We start from the raw sequence: 14448 nt of genomic DNA, 5'->3' as shown, positions 1-14448 counted from the left end.
ATTATCAAGGTGAAGTATGAATTTACACAAGTGTAAAACTAAAAAGTTATATATATATATATATATATATAAATATATATATGTATATATTTTAACAGTAGATTCAAAAGATAAAAGAGCAAGTAAAAAAAAAGAAAACAATGAATTAATAAAAGACCTCTTAAAATTAATGATTTAATTATTTTCTCTCATTTTTTGAATATCTTGAAAACAATAATTAGAAATGAAAATATATAAAATATTTTTTGTGAAAGTTGATTTTTCCTCAATTATCAAAATTATGAAAAGGGATGAAAAGGGGAACTTCCGTATTTCAAGGAGGGAGTAGAGTTCTTATTGAAAGGAAATCAACTTTAGACCAGCCAAATTCATTTAAAAAAAAAAAAAAAACAACATTTTGTTGATAATGACAGTTGAGATTAGAAAAGGAATGAAACTTTCTTTTCTTTTCTGTAACTTTGAAAAGTTTCTAAATAAGTATTTAAGTATTTACTCACCATTCCATGTTATCAAAACCAACTACCAAATATATTTCTAAGAATCTGCAATTTTTAAGTAAGACAATCCTGAGCAGATCTTCTATACTATTCTAGATTTCTAGCTGGTGATATTCTCCTGCCTATATAAACTCAATTTTGCTCTGGTTTTAGACATAGATCATACATCAAAAGATTTGGTGACAGAGGGCAGTCTAGCCTCTAGCAAGTCATGTTTCATTTAGAATTTTCTTTTATTTTGTTTACACATATTCAAAGGAGGCACATCCTCCATGGAAGGAGCAAGGTTGTTGTTCATGGCATTTCAGAAGAGATTCTCATGTGGCCTCGTCATCTCCCCCAGACAAATAAAGATTTCATGGCAAGAGACTAAAGAATGCCAAAGGTAAAGCAATTTTACCTCTTTTAATTAGTTTATTCATATGCATTCATTAACCAGATGAATCATCTCTTCTTTTAGCAGTCATTGTGGGGGATGAGATTGGAGGCAATTAGGCATGTCAGCCTGACTAATAACTTCTGGAAAGGTTGATCCTCGTCGACCTAACAGCAGAGTCAAGGATTTCCCGTTCAGATGCTGACAGATTGTTTCCGGATGTAACCTGCCATTACAAGAACCCAGTTCAACTGAAACCAGGATACAAGCAAGTATGAGATTTTCAACTCTTCGAACAACCAAATTATGTACAAATTATAAAGAAGAGGATTGTGAAGCTTTACAACAATGATAATGTACTTTTTACCCAGTTTTACATTTATGTTTTTTGTAAAAACCACATTCCTTTGTAGGATGATTCAAGAGAAGGGCTGAACTTACCCAAATTTTGTGCCATAAAAAACCATCAAATTCTCATGTTAAATTGTAATTATTACATTTACACCACCACATTCATAATTTATAACGGAAAGTATAAAAGAAATGAGTTAAATACTAAAATACTCATGTATTCCATATTTTCTTTCATAACTAAAGAAATAAAATTTTCAAACATTAATATCTAATAAAGTCGTCATGAAATATGGAATACATATTTTATTATCATCGTATCATTTATTTTTCACATTAGTATTTAAATGAAAATTTGAAAAAAAATTTTTAAAAATATTTTAATGTAAAATTAAAAGAAAGGAAAGTATCGAGGAAAGTATCGAGGAGAGAGTGAACAGGTGAAGGAAGGAGAAAATAGAGAGAGAAGGGGGAAAGAGAAAGCAAGGGTGGTGATATTGGTTGTTTTAGGGTCGGTTCAGGTTTGATCTGTGTCGGACCTGGTGGATTGATGTCGATCTTTCTCGTTTTAGCCAGATCGTTTCTGATCCGCAAGTTCCGAAACAGATCGACTCCGATCTGGTCTTAGGCTGATTGACGCCGATCCTTCCCTTTTTTCTCCTCTCTTTCCTTTTCGTTTTTTTAATTTAAAAAAAATCAAAATTTATTTTTTTTATTTTAATATTTTAAAAAGTTTATTGCCGTGATAATAACTGTCACGATGATAATTTTATATTTATAACATGTGATAAAATTTTATTAGATATTTATAACTAGTCAAACATTTAATTAGCAATAATATCGTAAAAACATCAACATGCTAAATGGAATGAAAATTAAAATATCAAAATTAAAATTTTAATTTTTTAAATACCATACCCACAAAAATATATGATGGAGGAACATTTTACATATTAACCTTAAAGAAATTATTATAGATAGAATTATGACCATTGGTCTCCTCCATTTCAGAATTTCCTGCACTTGCAAGGCATGCAGGCTTCTTCCACCTTAACATTTGTAAAGACCAGAAGAAAAGGCCACCATAAAAATGAAAAAAAGGAAGGGTAACTCATAGTTGGAGGTTTACTAAAATTTTTTACTTTTAACCAGAAAAGCATTTTGTCCAAAAACAGGAAAAAAAAAGTAATTCAAAGTAGTACTAAATTTTAATGTAAACACTTTTACCGTTTTTTAAGGTTAAAATCATACTTCTGCGTTTTCAGTCGTCACCATGCCTTTCCCTTGCATTAATATTTTACCCAAAAGTAAAAACACAACTTAGAAAGAGGTTAATGGTATGGTAGTTGAGCTTACCCTATTTACTTTCTCCATAGCTGAACTAGTTTTTAGGAAGTCATCCTTTTTCAGGTTACTGGGTATTGTTTTGAGAGAGAAAATATGGCAGGCGGAGTTAACAGGAAGATATCAGCAGCATCAGCCAGGGCTCACACCAGAAAATCTAATCGGGGTACTTCTTTCAAGCTTCCTGCAGGTGGGTTTTACTTTAATTTTCATTTTATTTGATCTAATCTTACTTAAAATTTCAAGCTTTCTTCAGGTGCTCATGATGTTTACTTTTGGTCATTGCTTTTTTGGTTGATAAGCACATGTAAGAAAATGAAAACAAAAAATTGAATTTATTGTATTTTGAAAAGTTAAGAACCATATTTACACTACAAGGTAGAATTTTTCAGGTATGTTTAGGACAATACTAGCAGTCTTGTTTGTGGGGATTTTGGCATGTATTTACCAGGTAATCCAACCACCTCCACCAAAGATATGTGGCTCTCCTAATGGCCCCCCTGTTACAGCACCAAGAATAAGGCTTAAAGATGGAAGGTGTTTAGCGTACAAAGAGTATGGTGTTCCAAGGGATGTGGCCACTTATAAAATTATATACGTGCATGCTTTCAAGTCTGGTAGGCTAAATGCCGTTGTTGCAACTACTCTATCTCCGGTACTTATTTATTGGCTTACATTTTCTTTATATGTCTCTCATCTAGGTTTTATTGTTTAATATGGTAAAAAGTTTAGTGCAACCATTAACTTTTTGATGGTTTCTTTATTGTTTAATATGGTAAAAAGTTTAGTGCAACCATTAACATTTTGATGGTTTCTTTCAGGAAGTTTTTGAAGAGTTGGGAGTCTACATTGTGTCTTTTGACAGACCAGGTTATGGAGAAAGTGATCCCAATCCAAAACGAACAGTAAAGAGCATGGCAATGGATATAGAAGAGTTTGCTGATCAGTTAGGACTAGGATCCAAATTCTATGTAATTGGCTATTCCATGGGAGGGCAAGTGATTTGGAGTTGTCTCAAGTACATCCCTAATAGGTATTGTTCGCTGAGCTAACCACAAAATAGTATATGAATCAGTTGGTGCTTTGCTAATTTAGTTCATCTAGCAGTCAACTTTTCTCTCTTTTTCTCATATCTGTGGCATTTCGTATCTCCAAACAGATTAGCAGGAGCAACACTATTAGCTCCATCTGTTAATTATTGGTGGCCTCATTTTCCTGCAAACGTATCTAATGAAGCTTTCAGTCAGAAGTCACCACAAGACCAATGGGTTTTTCGTGTTGCTCACTATGTCCCCTGGCTTGTTTACTGGTGGAACACACAAAAACTGTTCCCTGCTTCTAGTGTTTTAGCTGGCAATTCTGATATTTTGTCCAGTCACGACAAAGAAATCATGTCTCAGATTTCTGCAAGAAAGAATTTTGCGGTTTGTATTTCTCGTCATAAATTCAATGCCTGTTTGTTTTGCCTATTTTTATTTCCTCTTTTTTTGCAGTATGTTTATACAGGAAAGGCACATATTGTAATGGTATGTATTCCATAAGTTCTGGCTCCAATACTAAGGGAACAGATCTTTAGTCAGATAAGATTTAAACTTCTTTTCTTGGTCAAAACATCAGATAATACCTAACGTTGACTGTATTTTCAGGATTGTTTTCCAACAAAAAGTATATTTCATCAATTTCTATGTAGGCAGATTTTCTATTCATATTAGTTGGTCCTCTCCTTCAACCATTTTCCTTTAGTTGATATTACAAGGAAATTGAACTTTGGGTTTATGATATTGTTGTTATGCGCTAATACTTTTGTTGCATTCCTCACAGTCACAACAAGTTACACAGCAAGGAGAATTTGAGTCCCTTCACCGAGATCTTATAGTTGGACAAGGAGCCTGGGAATTCGATCCTCTGGAGCTGGAAAATCCATTCCCAAACAATGAGGGTTTTGTACACCTTTGGCATGGGGATCAGGATAGGATTGTGCCCATTACAATGAACCGCTATATTGCTCAACAACTTCCCTGGTTGCACTACCATCAGGTTTCGGGTGCTGGGCATTTGTTTCCTCTGGCTGATGGGATGTCCCATGCTATTATAAAGGCACTTTTATTTGGAGAAAAGTAGTGAGTAATGGGCTACCTCAGGTCACTTATATGTTCTTGTAATGCTTTATGAGCTGAGATTTGAAATTTAAACATTCTAATGTATACTACAAAATTTGTACCATATTCAGATGTGTTTGTCCATCCTGAGCTGCAAATAATGAGTTCAGTTAGTTTTGACAGTGATTATGCCTAACAAGGATGTTTTTGTCAATTTGCAGAATCCGAATGTCTTTTAACTTGTGGAGTTTAAAAACTCCAACGTCTATGTGTAGGATATTCAGTATCAATGATTCGGAGTTTGGTTTGCCAAAAACTGAAATATTTACGTAGTATTGGAGCTTAACATTAAAGTTGGTTCTTTGCTCTTCATAGGTGGTTGAATTAATTATATGAAGTTATGATGCAATAGGATTTGGCAACTTCTTTATCTTTTCTAAAGTTTTTCTTTTGCACCTTCGGCTGAATGGTCCCTTGAAATAATGATGGCATCCATCCCAGGGACCCTTTCCTGTATTTGTTGCCATTGCAATGGTACCATCACATTCTCTTATCCCCACATTTTGTAATAAAGCAGAGAGATTCATACTATTTCGTTATTCTTCAAGAAAACTGATTTTTTTTGGCCAATATGCATGAATCAAGTTCAAATTTCAACCACAGAAAACTAAATTGAATTAAAACTTTGGGTGAAACACTCGTGAAAGTGAGGAGAGGAGAAACTAGTTGCAGCTCCAAAGCAAGACAGTGTAAACGAACAGAATTTATAAAATAAACAGACAGACACAATCTTTAATCTTCATTATACTACAGCAAAGCCATGTAACTTGGTCTTCATATTTTCCATGACAACCTTTTTCAATCATGAATTTAGCTCACTGTTTTGGGATCAAATCTTCTCCTCATACTCCCAATCTGCTTTTGACTCAGGCCGAAAGCTTTCTCTAACAGCTCCTCATTGATACCAGATCCAAAAACAGCAGTTGGAATCTTTTGGAGTCCTGGATTTTGGCTATTAAGACTTGCAAATATTGTAGCAGGCTTCTCACCAACATTCATCTGAAAGTGAACCAGGCCCCTTGGAAACACCATCACCTCGCCCTGCTCAATCACCCTGGCGAAAACCCGATTGTTTGAATCAACAAAGCCTGAATAAACACTTCCTTCCACCACATACGCAATCTCAGTTGCTCTAGGGTGAAAATGAGGTGGATTTATCCCACCAACTTTCAGGTCAGCTCGTACAAATGACATGCCTAGTGTGTTAATCCCTGGAAAGATTGCTGGATTGACAGGGATTGTTGCAAGGCCTGTGTCAGTGAAATTTCCAGTGCCTTTTAAGCCCGAGAACACGAAATCATTGACGGTTGCTTCTGAGGAGTTTTTGCATGGGAGAATGGTGAGATGAGCAGTTCTTATAGAACCGAATTTGGGGTTCGGAATACAGAAATCCTGAATCGGGTCAGGGTCTGAGGCCGAAGTACCATCACCATGAATGAACAAAATGACCAGCAAAAGCAAAACCCTTAATTTTAGTAACATTTTTCCTACAAACAAACCTACTCTCAATCACTTCCAGAAAAGGTTCAGTTCAGATGGGTTTATATAGAAGCAAATAAACCGTAAAAATTACTTACATTAAGCCATAACCTTAAAGCAAAATACGCTCCATACATGATTACAAAGTAAAAAGCAACAGTTTTTAGTTCTGAAAGCAGATCTCAGGCAAATTTCATGGAAGTGTGTATTAAGACAATTATTTTGGTAGGGTCGTTTTTAATGATCTTTTTCTGCATTCTTATTAATGATTTCATTTTCATAAACAAAATTCCAACACCATGTTTTAGATTATGTAGAGAAAATGATGAGAGTTTGGTAATCGATAATTGCAATGATGATTGTATATTCTTGATGTCGTCCGCGTGGATGATCAATGTCGAGCAAAGTAAAGTAAATGTCTGGAAGCAGCCGATCACTCAACTGAGCAAGGGAAAGGAATCAAAGTTTGAAGATGATATTGTTATAACCATGGAAAGATCATGGAAAATTTTAGGCTAAATAATATTAAAAAGTTTCTGAATTATATTTAAAATTTTATTTTATTTTATAATTAATCAATCATTTCAATATTTATTTACATCTAATTAAGCTTTTAAGCTTTTAAGTTAATATCGTTAATTTTTTGTTAACTAAAATAATATTTTATGTGATATCAATAAAATGAATAAAAATTTATCATGATATGCAATTAATATATATATATAAATTAAAAAATAATTTTTTTCTTTTTCCCACTCTGTTTAAGATACCTAAAGGTTCAATTGATTATTATTTCTAGATTAATTGATTTAATTTTGTCAAGTGATTAAATTTCATCCAAATTAAAAGTTTACTTGAATCGAAATAAAAAATTAAAAATTTTATTGATAAAAACATAAATAATTATTAAATTTTAATTTAAAGATATATTTTAACCTTCATCCAAAATTTTAGCTATTCTTTGCTTGAAAATGAAGGAACGTGAAATTTGGAGTCATGATTAATACCACTTTCTTTTTATGTGATGATATTTCTTAATTATCCAGTGGTGTAAGGCAGTAAAGGGTTAGTGGAAAACAAAAGGAATGTTTGGAGCTTGGCAAACTATCTTATTATGGGGTACATAGGAAAAAGAAATTCTCAGTAAATGTTGAATTATATGAGCAAAAATAACTCATTAATCCTAATTGATATTTTATGCAATATTTTATTTTTATATCTGACTTTTAAAATTTAATTTTTCATTCCCAATTTTATTTAAAAAAATTAATTTATTTAAATGAATTTTATTTTATGCATATGTTTTACATTTGCTAATGTTATTGAATTCAAAATTTACCTCAATGGTTTGATACAGTTATCAATACATGTAAATTTTTTTTATACAGCCATGTAATTTTATTTTAAAAAGTCATAATTGAGATATTATTTTTATACTATAATTGACATATATATCTTAACCATTCCTCTTTCTTCTAATAACTTTTATTTTTACAAAGCTCTTACCTTCTTTGATTATAACTTGATAACTTCTAATTAATCATATTAAAAAAGATTAATGAGGATAGTTTGCATGTGTAGTCATAGGTAGCTAGCTTTGAAATTTTAACCACCCTTTCCTTTTTTTTTTTTTGCAGTTTTTGGTTAACATAGTTTTCTAATCCCTTATGAGAGACAAAGCAAAGCTTTGTTTAATTGTAATTTAAACAAAGTTTTAATTTTTTTTAAAAAATAAACAAAGCTTTGTTAAATTAATGGCTGCTATTATCTTTTCCACAATAGGAAAGATTCTGTTGTATTTTCCTTCTCGACCATCCATATTATCTTCCACTTTAAGGAACCACATCATTTTTTTTTCTTTTTTCCCATACATTTTTTGCTCTTTTCACTAATCACATCACTTTTACCGTTGACAAACACAAACAATATATATTGGTGCTTCATCTGGGCATACATATATTTTTCATTCATTATCATGTGGCTTTGATTGATCCACGTCAGTTTTTAATTACAATAAAAATTTGGACATACTAACATTTTCTCTCAAGAAAGAGCGACTAGAATTATGAAAAAAAATTAAGATTGACACTTAATTAGGGTTTAAGTATCTTTAACTTTAGTCTTTGTTATAAGTGATGGAAATATATATTAATGAAGACTAATTAAGACTTAAACAAAGGAAAATGGTAGTTTTTGATTTCTTTTTTTTTTATTTATTTATTTGGGAAAGGAGGATTTGAACCCGGCAGTAGTATTTGATTTCTGGAACTATGTTAGTAATTGGAAATTTAAAGCACCTTCTAAATCTTCTAGCCTGATAGATACATATAGTATATTTTATTTTAGTTTGTGCACACTGGAGGAGAGGAAACGAGATAAGCTATAGATTCCCATAGTTGCAGAAACTTTAGAATCTTTTCACCTTAATAAAAAAAACAGTATTCAATTTAATTTTTTTTCTTAATTATTCTGTTTCCTCAATTACTAGATTAATTTTACTGAATTTAATCTCCCATAAATGTTCATCATTATTTTCTAGATACTGTTGCCCTGTTATATTGCTAGAACTTTTGGCTTTAGGAACCTACAGTTCATGTGCTTTGATTTATTATTGACTGCTCTAAGGGCAATACTTTTTGTAGATTTTTTTCCTTCTTCAATTTGTTTTCTTTCTCTTGCTTACAGGTAGGGTTCATTTTCAAGAATCGGGCTTGGACACCATCTAGAACAAGCCGCTGATTAATTATCATCACATTTTGAGTGGTATGTTTAGTGGGGAAATATTTAAAACAAGATTTTCATGGTCTCTTTCTTTGTAATATTAGTGTCTTTTTCTGAATCTAATACTCCATCTACTTTCCTTCTCGTTGTTCACAAACAGGTCAATTGGTATTGCCAAATCAATCAGTATCAGAGAGCGTTAGCTTCGTAGAGCTTTCATCACAAAAATGGTGGTTAGGGAGTCTGAGATTGGCGAGGTTGAGTCACCGTTGCAGGTGGTGGATCAGCAGCAGAAGAACCACCCTTTCTGAGCCCTTGGAAGACAATCCTCAATCTATTCTCTCACTCTTGATTAGTTCCAAAACACGTTGTGCGAGGGTGGCAAGAACTTCAGGTCTATGAACATGGATGAGTTCCTCACCAGCATCTGGAACGCTGAAGAAAACCAAGCTATCAACTCCAACAATAACGATCATCAGAACAACTGTCCAAATAAACAAGTTAGCAGCCATGTTCGTTTGTCTTTGAAAGAAACAGCAAGCAGTAAAGGCATAGATAAGCAGCCTAGCTTGCCAAGGCAAGCCTCGCTTACCTTTCCTGAACCATTGTGTAGGAAGACTGTTGATGAAGTTTGGTCTGAGATACATAAAGGGCAGCGAGGGCAAGGACAGTTCAGTAACAATAGCAATGTACAGAATACTGAGAACAGCAATACCAGGCAGCCAACTTTTGGGGAGGTGACCTTGGAGGATTTCTTGATTAAGGCAGGGGTAGTCAGGGAACATTGCACGCCACCAGCGGTACCACCTCCGCAGCATCAGCCACAATACGGATTGTATCAGACTAGCAAAAACCCTGCAGTGGGTCCAGGTTTTGTTTCCAGGCCTATTATGGGAATGGGTAGCAGCACTGGTGGCTTTGGTGGGAGTGCATACCAGACAATGCCTCCAGGTGGAGTCCTCGGTGATTCATCAGGATATGTTAATGACGGTAAGAGGGGTGGTGGCTACCTGCCAGCTACCCAGCTGCCATCGACAGTGGTTTGTTATAGAGGGAAGGTAGCTGCGCCTGCTGGTGGTTATGGACCTGGACCGGCAATGGGAGTGGTGTCACCAATGACTCATCAGAAGGGATGTTTACCAATCAAGTTGATAATGCAGCAATTCAATTTGGGATGGAGATGGGAGGACTACGAGTAAGGAAAATGGTCATTGATGGTCCAGTAGAGAAGGTAGTTGAGAGAAGGCAACGCAGGATGATTAAGAATAGGGAGTCAGCTGCTAGGTCTAGAGCTAGAAAACAGGTACTACTACTGTATATTGAATTGATAGTCATACGCCTTGCTGATGTAAATGCATATATAGAGCGAATAACAGTTTATTGACAAATATTGTTTTGCTTCCCTGGGTTGTGCCTTATTTTCACAATTTAATTTGCCTAGGCCTAAATGTAGTACCAGAGTTATTGGTTTCTGCATTGGCGATTAGGCCGTGGATGAACCTGATGACTACACCTCCCTTTTTTCTTCTTATAATCTCTGGAAACCTATAGGATATCACATGTATAGACATTAACTCTAACAAAGGATTTGCATAACCTAAACATAAAGGTGTACTTGAATTATATAACATCCAGGCAAAGGGCCTAGATTCTGATAATTTTGTTGTTTGCTTTCATAATCTTTCTTTTAACTCGACCTTTATTGCAAACACAGAGATATGAATTGAAGATATGCGATGGCTCAGTTAATGCTACTAAAGTTCATGATCCGGAATACGATGTTCAGGGGGTTATATAGAACAGAAATATATTTTTTCATGAGAGATCTGTGTGACTGAATGGCAATTGGAATATATGTGCTTAATGATTTTAAGTTGGCTTAGCAAGAAAAAGGAAATTTAAGCTGAGAAATGGAAATTGACTCTGTGACTGACACTTTCAAGTTTTTGTTATACTAGTGACAGATTCTTGGAGAAATGAATATTGTAATTAGTTCTAAAGTAGCCATTGTTAAAAGGTTGGTGGTTTTTTATTTTTTACAGGCACATACAGTTGAGTTTGAAGCAGAATTGATCCAATTGAAACAAGAGAATGCCCACCTTAAGCAGAGAGTGGTAACACTATTGTTGCTTTTGTTCATTTTCTCAAGTTTCTAGGTCTTCATATAGCTTTCATCATCTATTATTTTAAGAACCTACTCTGATTTACTTGCATCTTAACGGGCAGAACTCGAGAGGAAAAGAAAGCAACAGGTAAATCATCTAACTGATTCCAAGTGCACCATCCACGAGGCACCAAAAAAAAAATTTTTTTGCGAAGAATATAGCATTGATGCCAATGTGCACCCAAGTAATTTGGAAACTCTATATGATTCAGTTTTTGCTTTGTTCCTCCTAATTTGCCTGTAATTTTCTTGCAGTACTTTGAAGAATGGAAAATGAAAACATAAACCAAAGCCCAAAATGCTAAAGAGAAACTAAGAATAATGAGAAGAAATCTGAGTTGTCCATTGTAAAGCAAAACGAAAATGACACAAGGTAAAATTTGAGTTGTTCGCCTTTCTACGACCAATGACCTAAAAGCTAGCAAGGAGAACAGTTTGAAATAAAGAAATTTTGACTACCTGAATCTGAAGCTCATCAACCTTAACATAAATGACAGAGTCAGAGGATTTCTTAAACAACCCCCACCCCCCCCCCCCCCCCCCCCCCCCGCGGGCGGCAGCCGCAAAGAAAAAAAAAAGTAAGTGGGTGTGGTAGGGCTTTGGAAATATGATTTTTATAAATAATGAAATTCTGAAGTCTGAAATAATTATGCTGTAGTTTTTATACAGGTCTGCTTCTCAGACATAGGTATGTCATTGTTTCTGTATTATCTGTCTTAAATTTGGCTCAAAGTATTCTAAGGGTGAAAAATTGTTTCATCAACAATGTTGATCTCCATATTCAGTTTTTGACAATGAAACCATACGGAGATTTCATAATTGAACAGCCTTGAGATCAGAAAAAAAGCATTCGCACTTGCTATAAAAAAGAAAGGACCTTGAGGTAAAAAGGTCAAACAACAGTCTATTCACTCAAACAGCCTTGAAAACACCTTAATTGGAGGTATTCCCGACTTCTATGTGCTGTTACTCCGCAAATTGCAAATGTAGACAAACATATCATTGATTGATCCAAATATATATAATGTTGTAACTATAAAGCATTCATGAAATGATGTTAAGTGCCGTCATTTCCAAAGGGTCAATGAACAAAGAGCACGAGTTAGCTGTAATATGAAAGGTGCAGCAACATTTATTATTTAAAAAGAACTTATGTAAAATGTAGTATAGAAATGATTTTCAGACGCCAAACTCGCATCAGCGATACAGCAATATGTGGAGTATACCGTATTCCACTGCTACTCATAAAATCAGCTGGCAAAAATTGCTATAAAAGTTCACCTGGTTTGCGGATAAATGTTTCCTCTTAGTTTATTTGAGTGGTGAATTAAGGAGCTCCCTTGAATCAAGTAGGTTAGTTCAATACCTATCTTATTACAAGGTTTTTGAAATCCCATTTAACACCTTGTTTGGCAGCTCCACCACTACTACAAGATGTTGTCATGAAACACTCGCCACATCCACTCTGCCTTTTAGAGTGTGGATTGATAAAAACGAACTCAAGACCTGTACAGAAAGAATAGAATACAAATTAAAACAGGAAAAAAATCAACAACAAATACAAGCCAGTTTCTGTAACACAAAGCATTTAAATTCATGCAAGCACATATCAAATAAAGTTAAACGTTGCTAACATCAAAGCTCCCTACATGCTGGATGTTTCCACGTGCAACATTACCTTTTATCCAGTTAAAGACCCTCTAAAGAAAAAAAAAATTATTCCCACAACAACCACCTAAGTTTATAAATTATTTGATAATCCAACAAAAGCAATCTCTACCTCACGTTAACATACATGCAAAAAGAAATGTTGCTTTACTACAGTATGGTATCAGCCAACTAAATTGTTTAAGAAGGGTAACAGGGGGGAAGCGGACAGCATCAGCAGTCTGCTATAAAGCATTTGAATTGGAGACACACACACACATATCTGTGTGCAAACTCAGAGAGAGAGAGAGAGAGAGAGAGGATAATAACCTAGTTAGATGAAGACAGAAGCATTAGCAATGTAAATGTGAGAAAATGTGCAATAGTTGGCCGAGTAAGCAGGAATGTGATAGTGGTTAGGGATCAGCATTCTCGTCTAAGAGAGAACAATGAGAAACAATAAGAACATTGCAGTGAAGGGGGAGATGGTGACCCGTAGAGTGCCCATAATATGCATCCATGTTATCTATGAACTTGGAAATATCGTGACAATAGACAGGTAGAACCAAAGAGGTGACAACGGTCGAAATATAATGAATTTGGAAAATGGCATGGAGCACAACTGAAACCCAAATTGAAAATTTTCATGTAATGTTCAAGTAAAAAGTTTCAGTTCCGGTTTCCAGCTGGGAAGAAAACACAAACACAACCAAATGGTACCTTTTCATGACTCTTGATTGGCCAAAAGCAAGTGCTTTAAATCTAATTTATATTTCTCAACTTACTAATCACCACTAATTTATCATATAAAGACACAATATTTGGTAACCAAATTGAAATAAAACTACTAAAAGATTAAATCTTTAGGTACCTGAGTTTATCATCTACAAAATCCATCTTGGTCCCAATTACATGCATCAAACCTTTTGGATCAATTAGTATTTTCACGCCCTTGTCCTCAACCAATTCATCAAATTTTCCTTTCTCATCTATCTGCCAATTCCATAGAACAAAATTCAATATTAATTCATTTCCAAAGTAAAGATAAAAAATATTAAAACAGGATGCGAACCGGCGTTAGTGAGGGTATAGGATAAGCCGTTGCATCAGCGAGCCTTGACACCCAATCGAAGGAAAGGTCTTTGGCGCTGTTGAAGAAGGTGACGAATTCTGGAGGCGGCTGCGTCGGTCAACGACAGGGTTTGCCACCTCACAGCCTCCAGTTCGATTTTCTTTGCGGCTGTCGCTCACAACCGAGAAGCCATGGGTTTGTAAAAAATTAAAAAAAAAAAAATCAGCCAGGACATTCAAAATGAAGAATGGGAATGGCACTGAATTAAAGGAGGAAATTGGATACGCCCTGTCGTCATCGTTTCTTCAGCTTCAGTCGCGGAGCAAATTGAAGAGGATCGAAAAGACAAGACTCCTGAGATTGAAGAGGAAAGAAGGAGATGGCAAGAAAGGGATGCGAAATTTATTTATTTATTTATTTTTTTGGAATTTCGTTTTTTTTTTAATTTTTTTATTTATATAATCTTCCCATTTGAAGCTTCTTTTTATATTCATTCGTCGGATGTTACTAATTTTCACCAAATTAAAAAAAAAATCATTTTAATATTTTTAATGTTAAAATTTAATTTTTTCTAAATATTATTTATTTTAAAAAAATTTTTAATGTTAAAAAGTAAAATATTATAAATATAATTTAAA

General features: G+C 34.2%; 3 protein-coding genes and 2 long non-coding RNA genes across 8 annotated transcripts; 3 read left to right on the top strand and 2 right to left on the bottom strand.

Moving 5' to 3' along the window:
• Positions 1 to 124: 124 nt before the first annotated feature.
• Positions 125 to 1722, top strand: LOC149520283 (uncharacterized). Its single transcript, XR_016341454.1, has 2 exons — positions 125 to 882; positions 961 to 1722. It is a non-coding gene; the product is annotated as an uncharacterized LOC149520283 (long non-coding RNA).
• A 579-nt stretch (positions 1723 to 2301) lies between these two features.
• Positions 2302 to 4879, top strand: LOC111311726 (uncharacterized). 4 transcript variants are annotated; one of them, XM_022911362.2, is made up of 6 exons: positions 2531 to 2758; positions 2961 to 3223; positions 3390 to 3601; positions 3728 to 3992; positions 4062 to 4094; positions 4390 to 4879. In XM_022911362.2, the coding sequence occupies exons 1-6, from the start codon at positions 2665 to 2667 to the stop codon at positions 4687 to 4689; spliced, it is 1167 nt and encodes a 388-aa protein (XP_022767097.1). In that variant the 5' UTR covers positions 2531 to 2664; the 3' UTR covers positions 4690 to 4879. The 4 variants fall into 4 exon arrangements, with proteins under 4 accessions (XP_022767099.1, XP_089615423.1, XP_022767097.1 ...); XM_022911364.2 differs by lacking the exon at positions 2961 to 3223 and having other exon boundaries at positions 2302 to 2758; XM_022911363.2 differs by lacking the exon at positions 4062 to 4094 and having other exon boundaries at positions 2536 to 2758.
• Positions 4880 to 5257: 378 nt separating this feature from the next.
• On the bottom strand, positions 5258 to 6266 carry LOC111311728 (germin-like protein subfamily 3 member 2). The gene has a single exon (XM_022911368.2). It carries the CDS (start codon positions 6207 to 6209, stop codon positions 5538 to 5540), a length of 672 nt encoding a protein of 223 aa, XP_022767103.2. The 5' UTR covers positions 6210 to 6266; the 3' UTR covers positions 5258 to 5537.
• Positions 6267 to 9154: 2888 nt separating this feature from the next.
• ABI5 (Basic-leucine zipper (bZIP) transcription factor family protein) lies at positions 9155 to 11442 on the top strand. The gene is given in 5 exon segments (XM_089759306.1): positions 9155 to 10043; positions 10046 to 10230; positions 10970 to 11040; positions 11149 to 11179; positions 11347 to 11442. Coding segments are annotated over 5 exon segments (1272 nt in total).
• Positions 11443 to 12198: 756 nt separating this feature from the next.
• On the bottom strand, positions 12199 to 14263 carry LOC111311724 (uncharacterized). Its single transcript, XR_002692662.2, has 3 exons — positions 13811 to 14263; positions 13610 to 13731; positions 12199 to 12597 (listed from the first exon to the last, which is right to left on the bottom strand). It is a non-coding gene; the product is annotated as an uncharacterized LOC111311724 (long non-coding RNA).
• Between the last annotated feature and the right edge of the window lie 185 nt (positions 14264 to 14448).

Source organism: Durio zibethinus, chromosome 1 (genome assembly GCF_047325235.1).
Source record: "Durio zibethinus cultivar Kanyao isolate XHJ-2024 chromosome 1, ASM4732523v1, whole genome shotgun sequence".
NCBI classification, from domain to species: Eukaryota; Viridiplantae; Streptophyta; class Magnoliopsida; order Malvales; family Malvaceae; genus Durio; species Durio zibethinus.
Note: the sequence above shows the minus strand (reverse complement) of the source record. Positions and strands in the feature narration are given on the sequence as shown.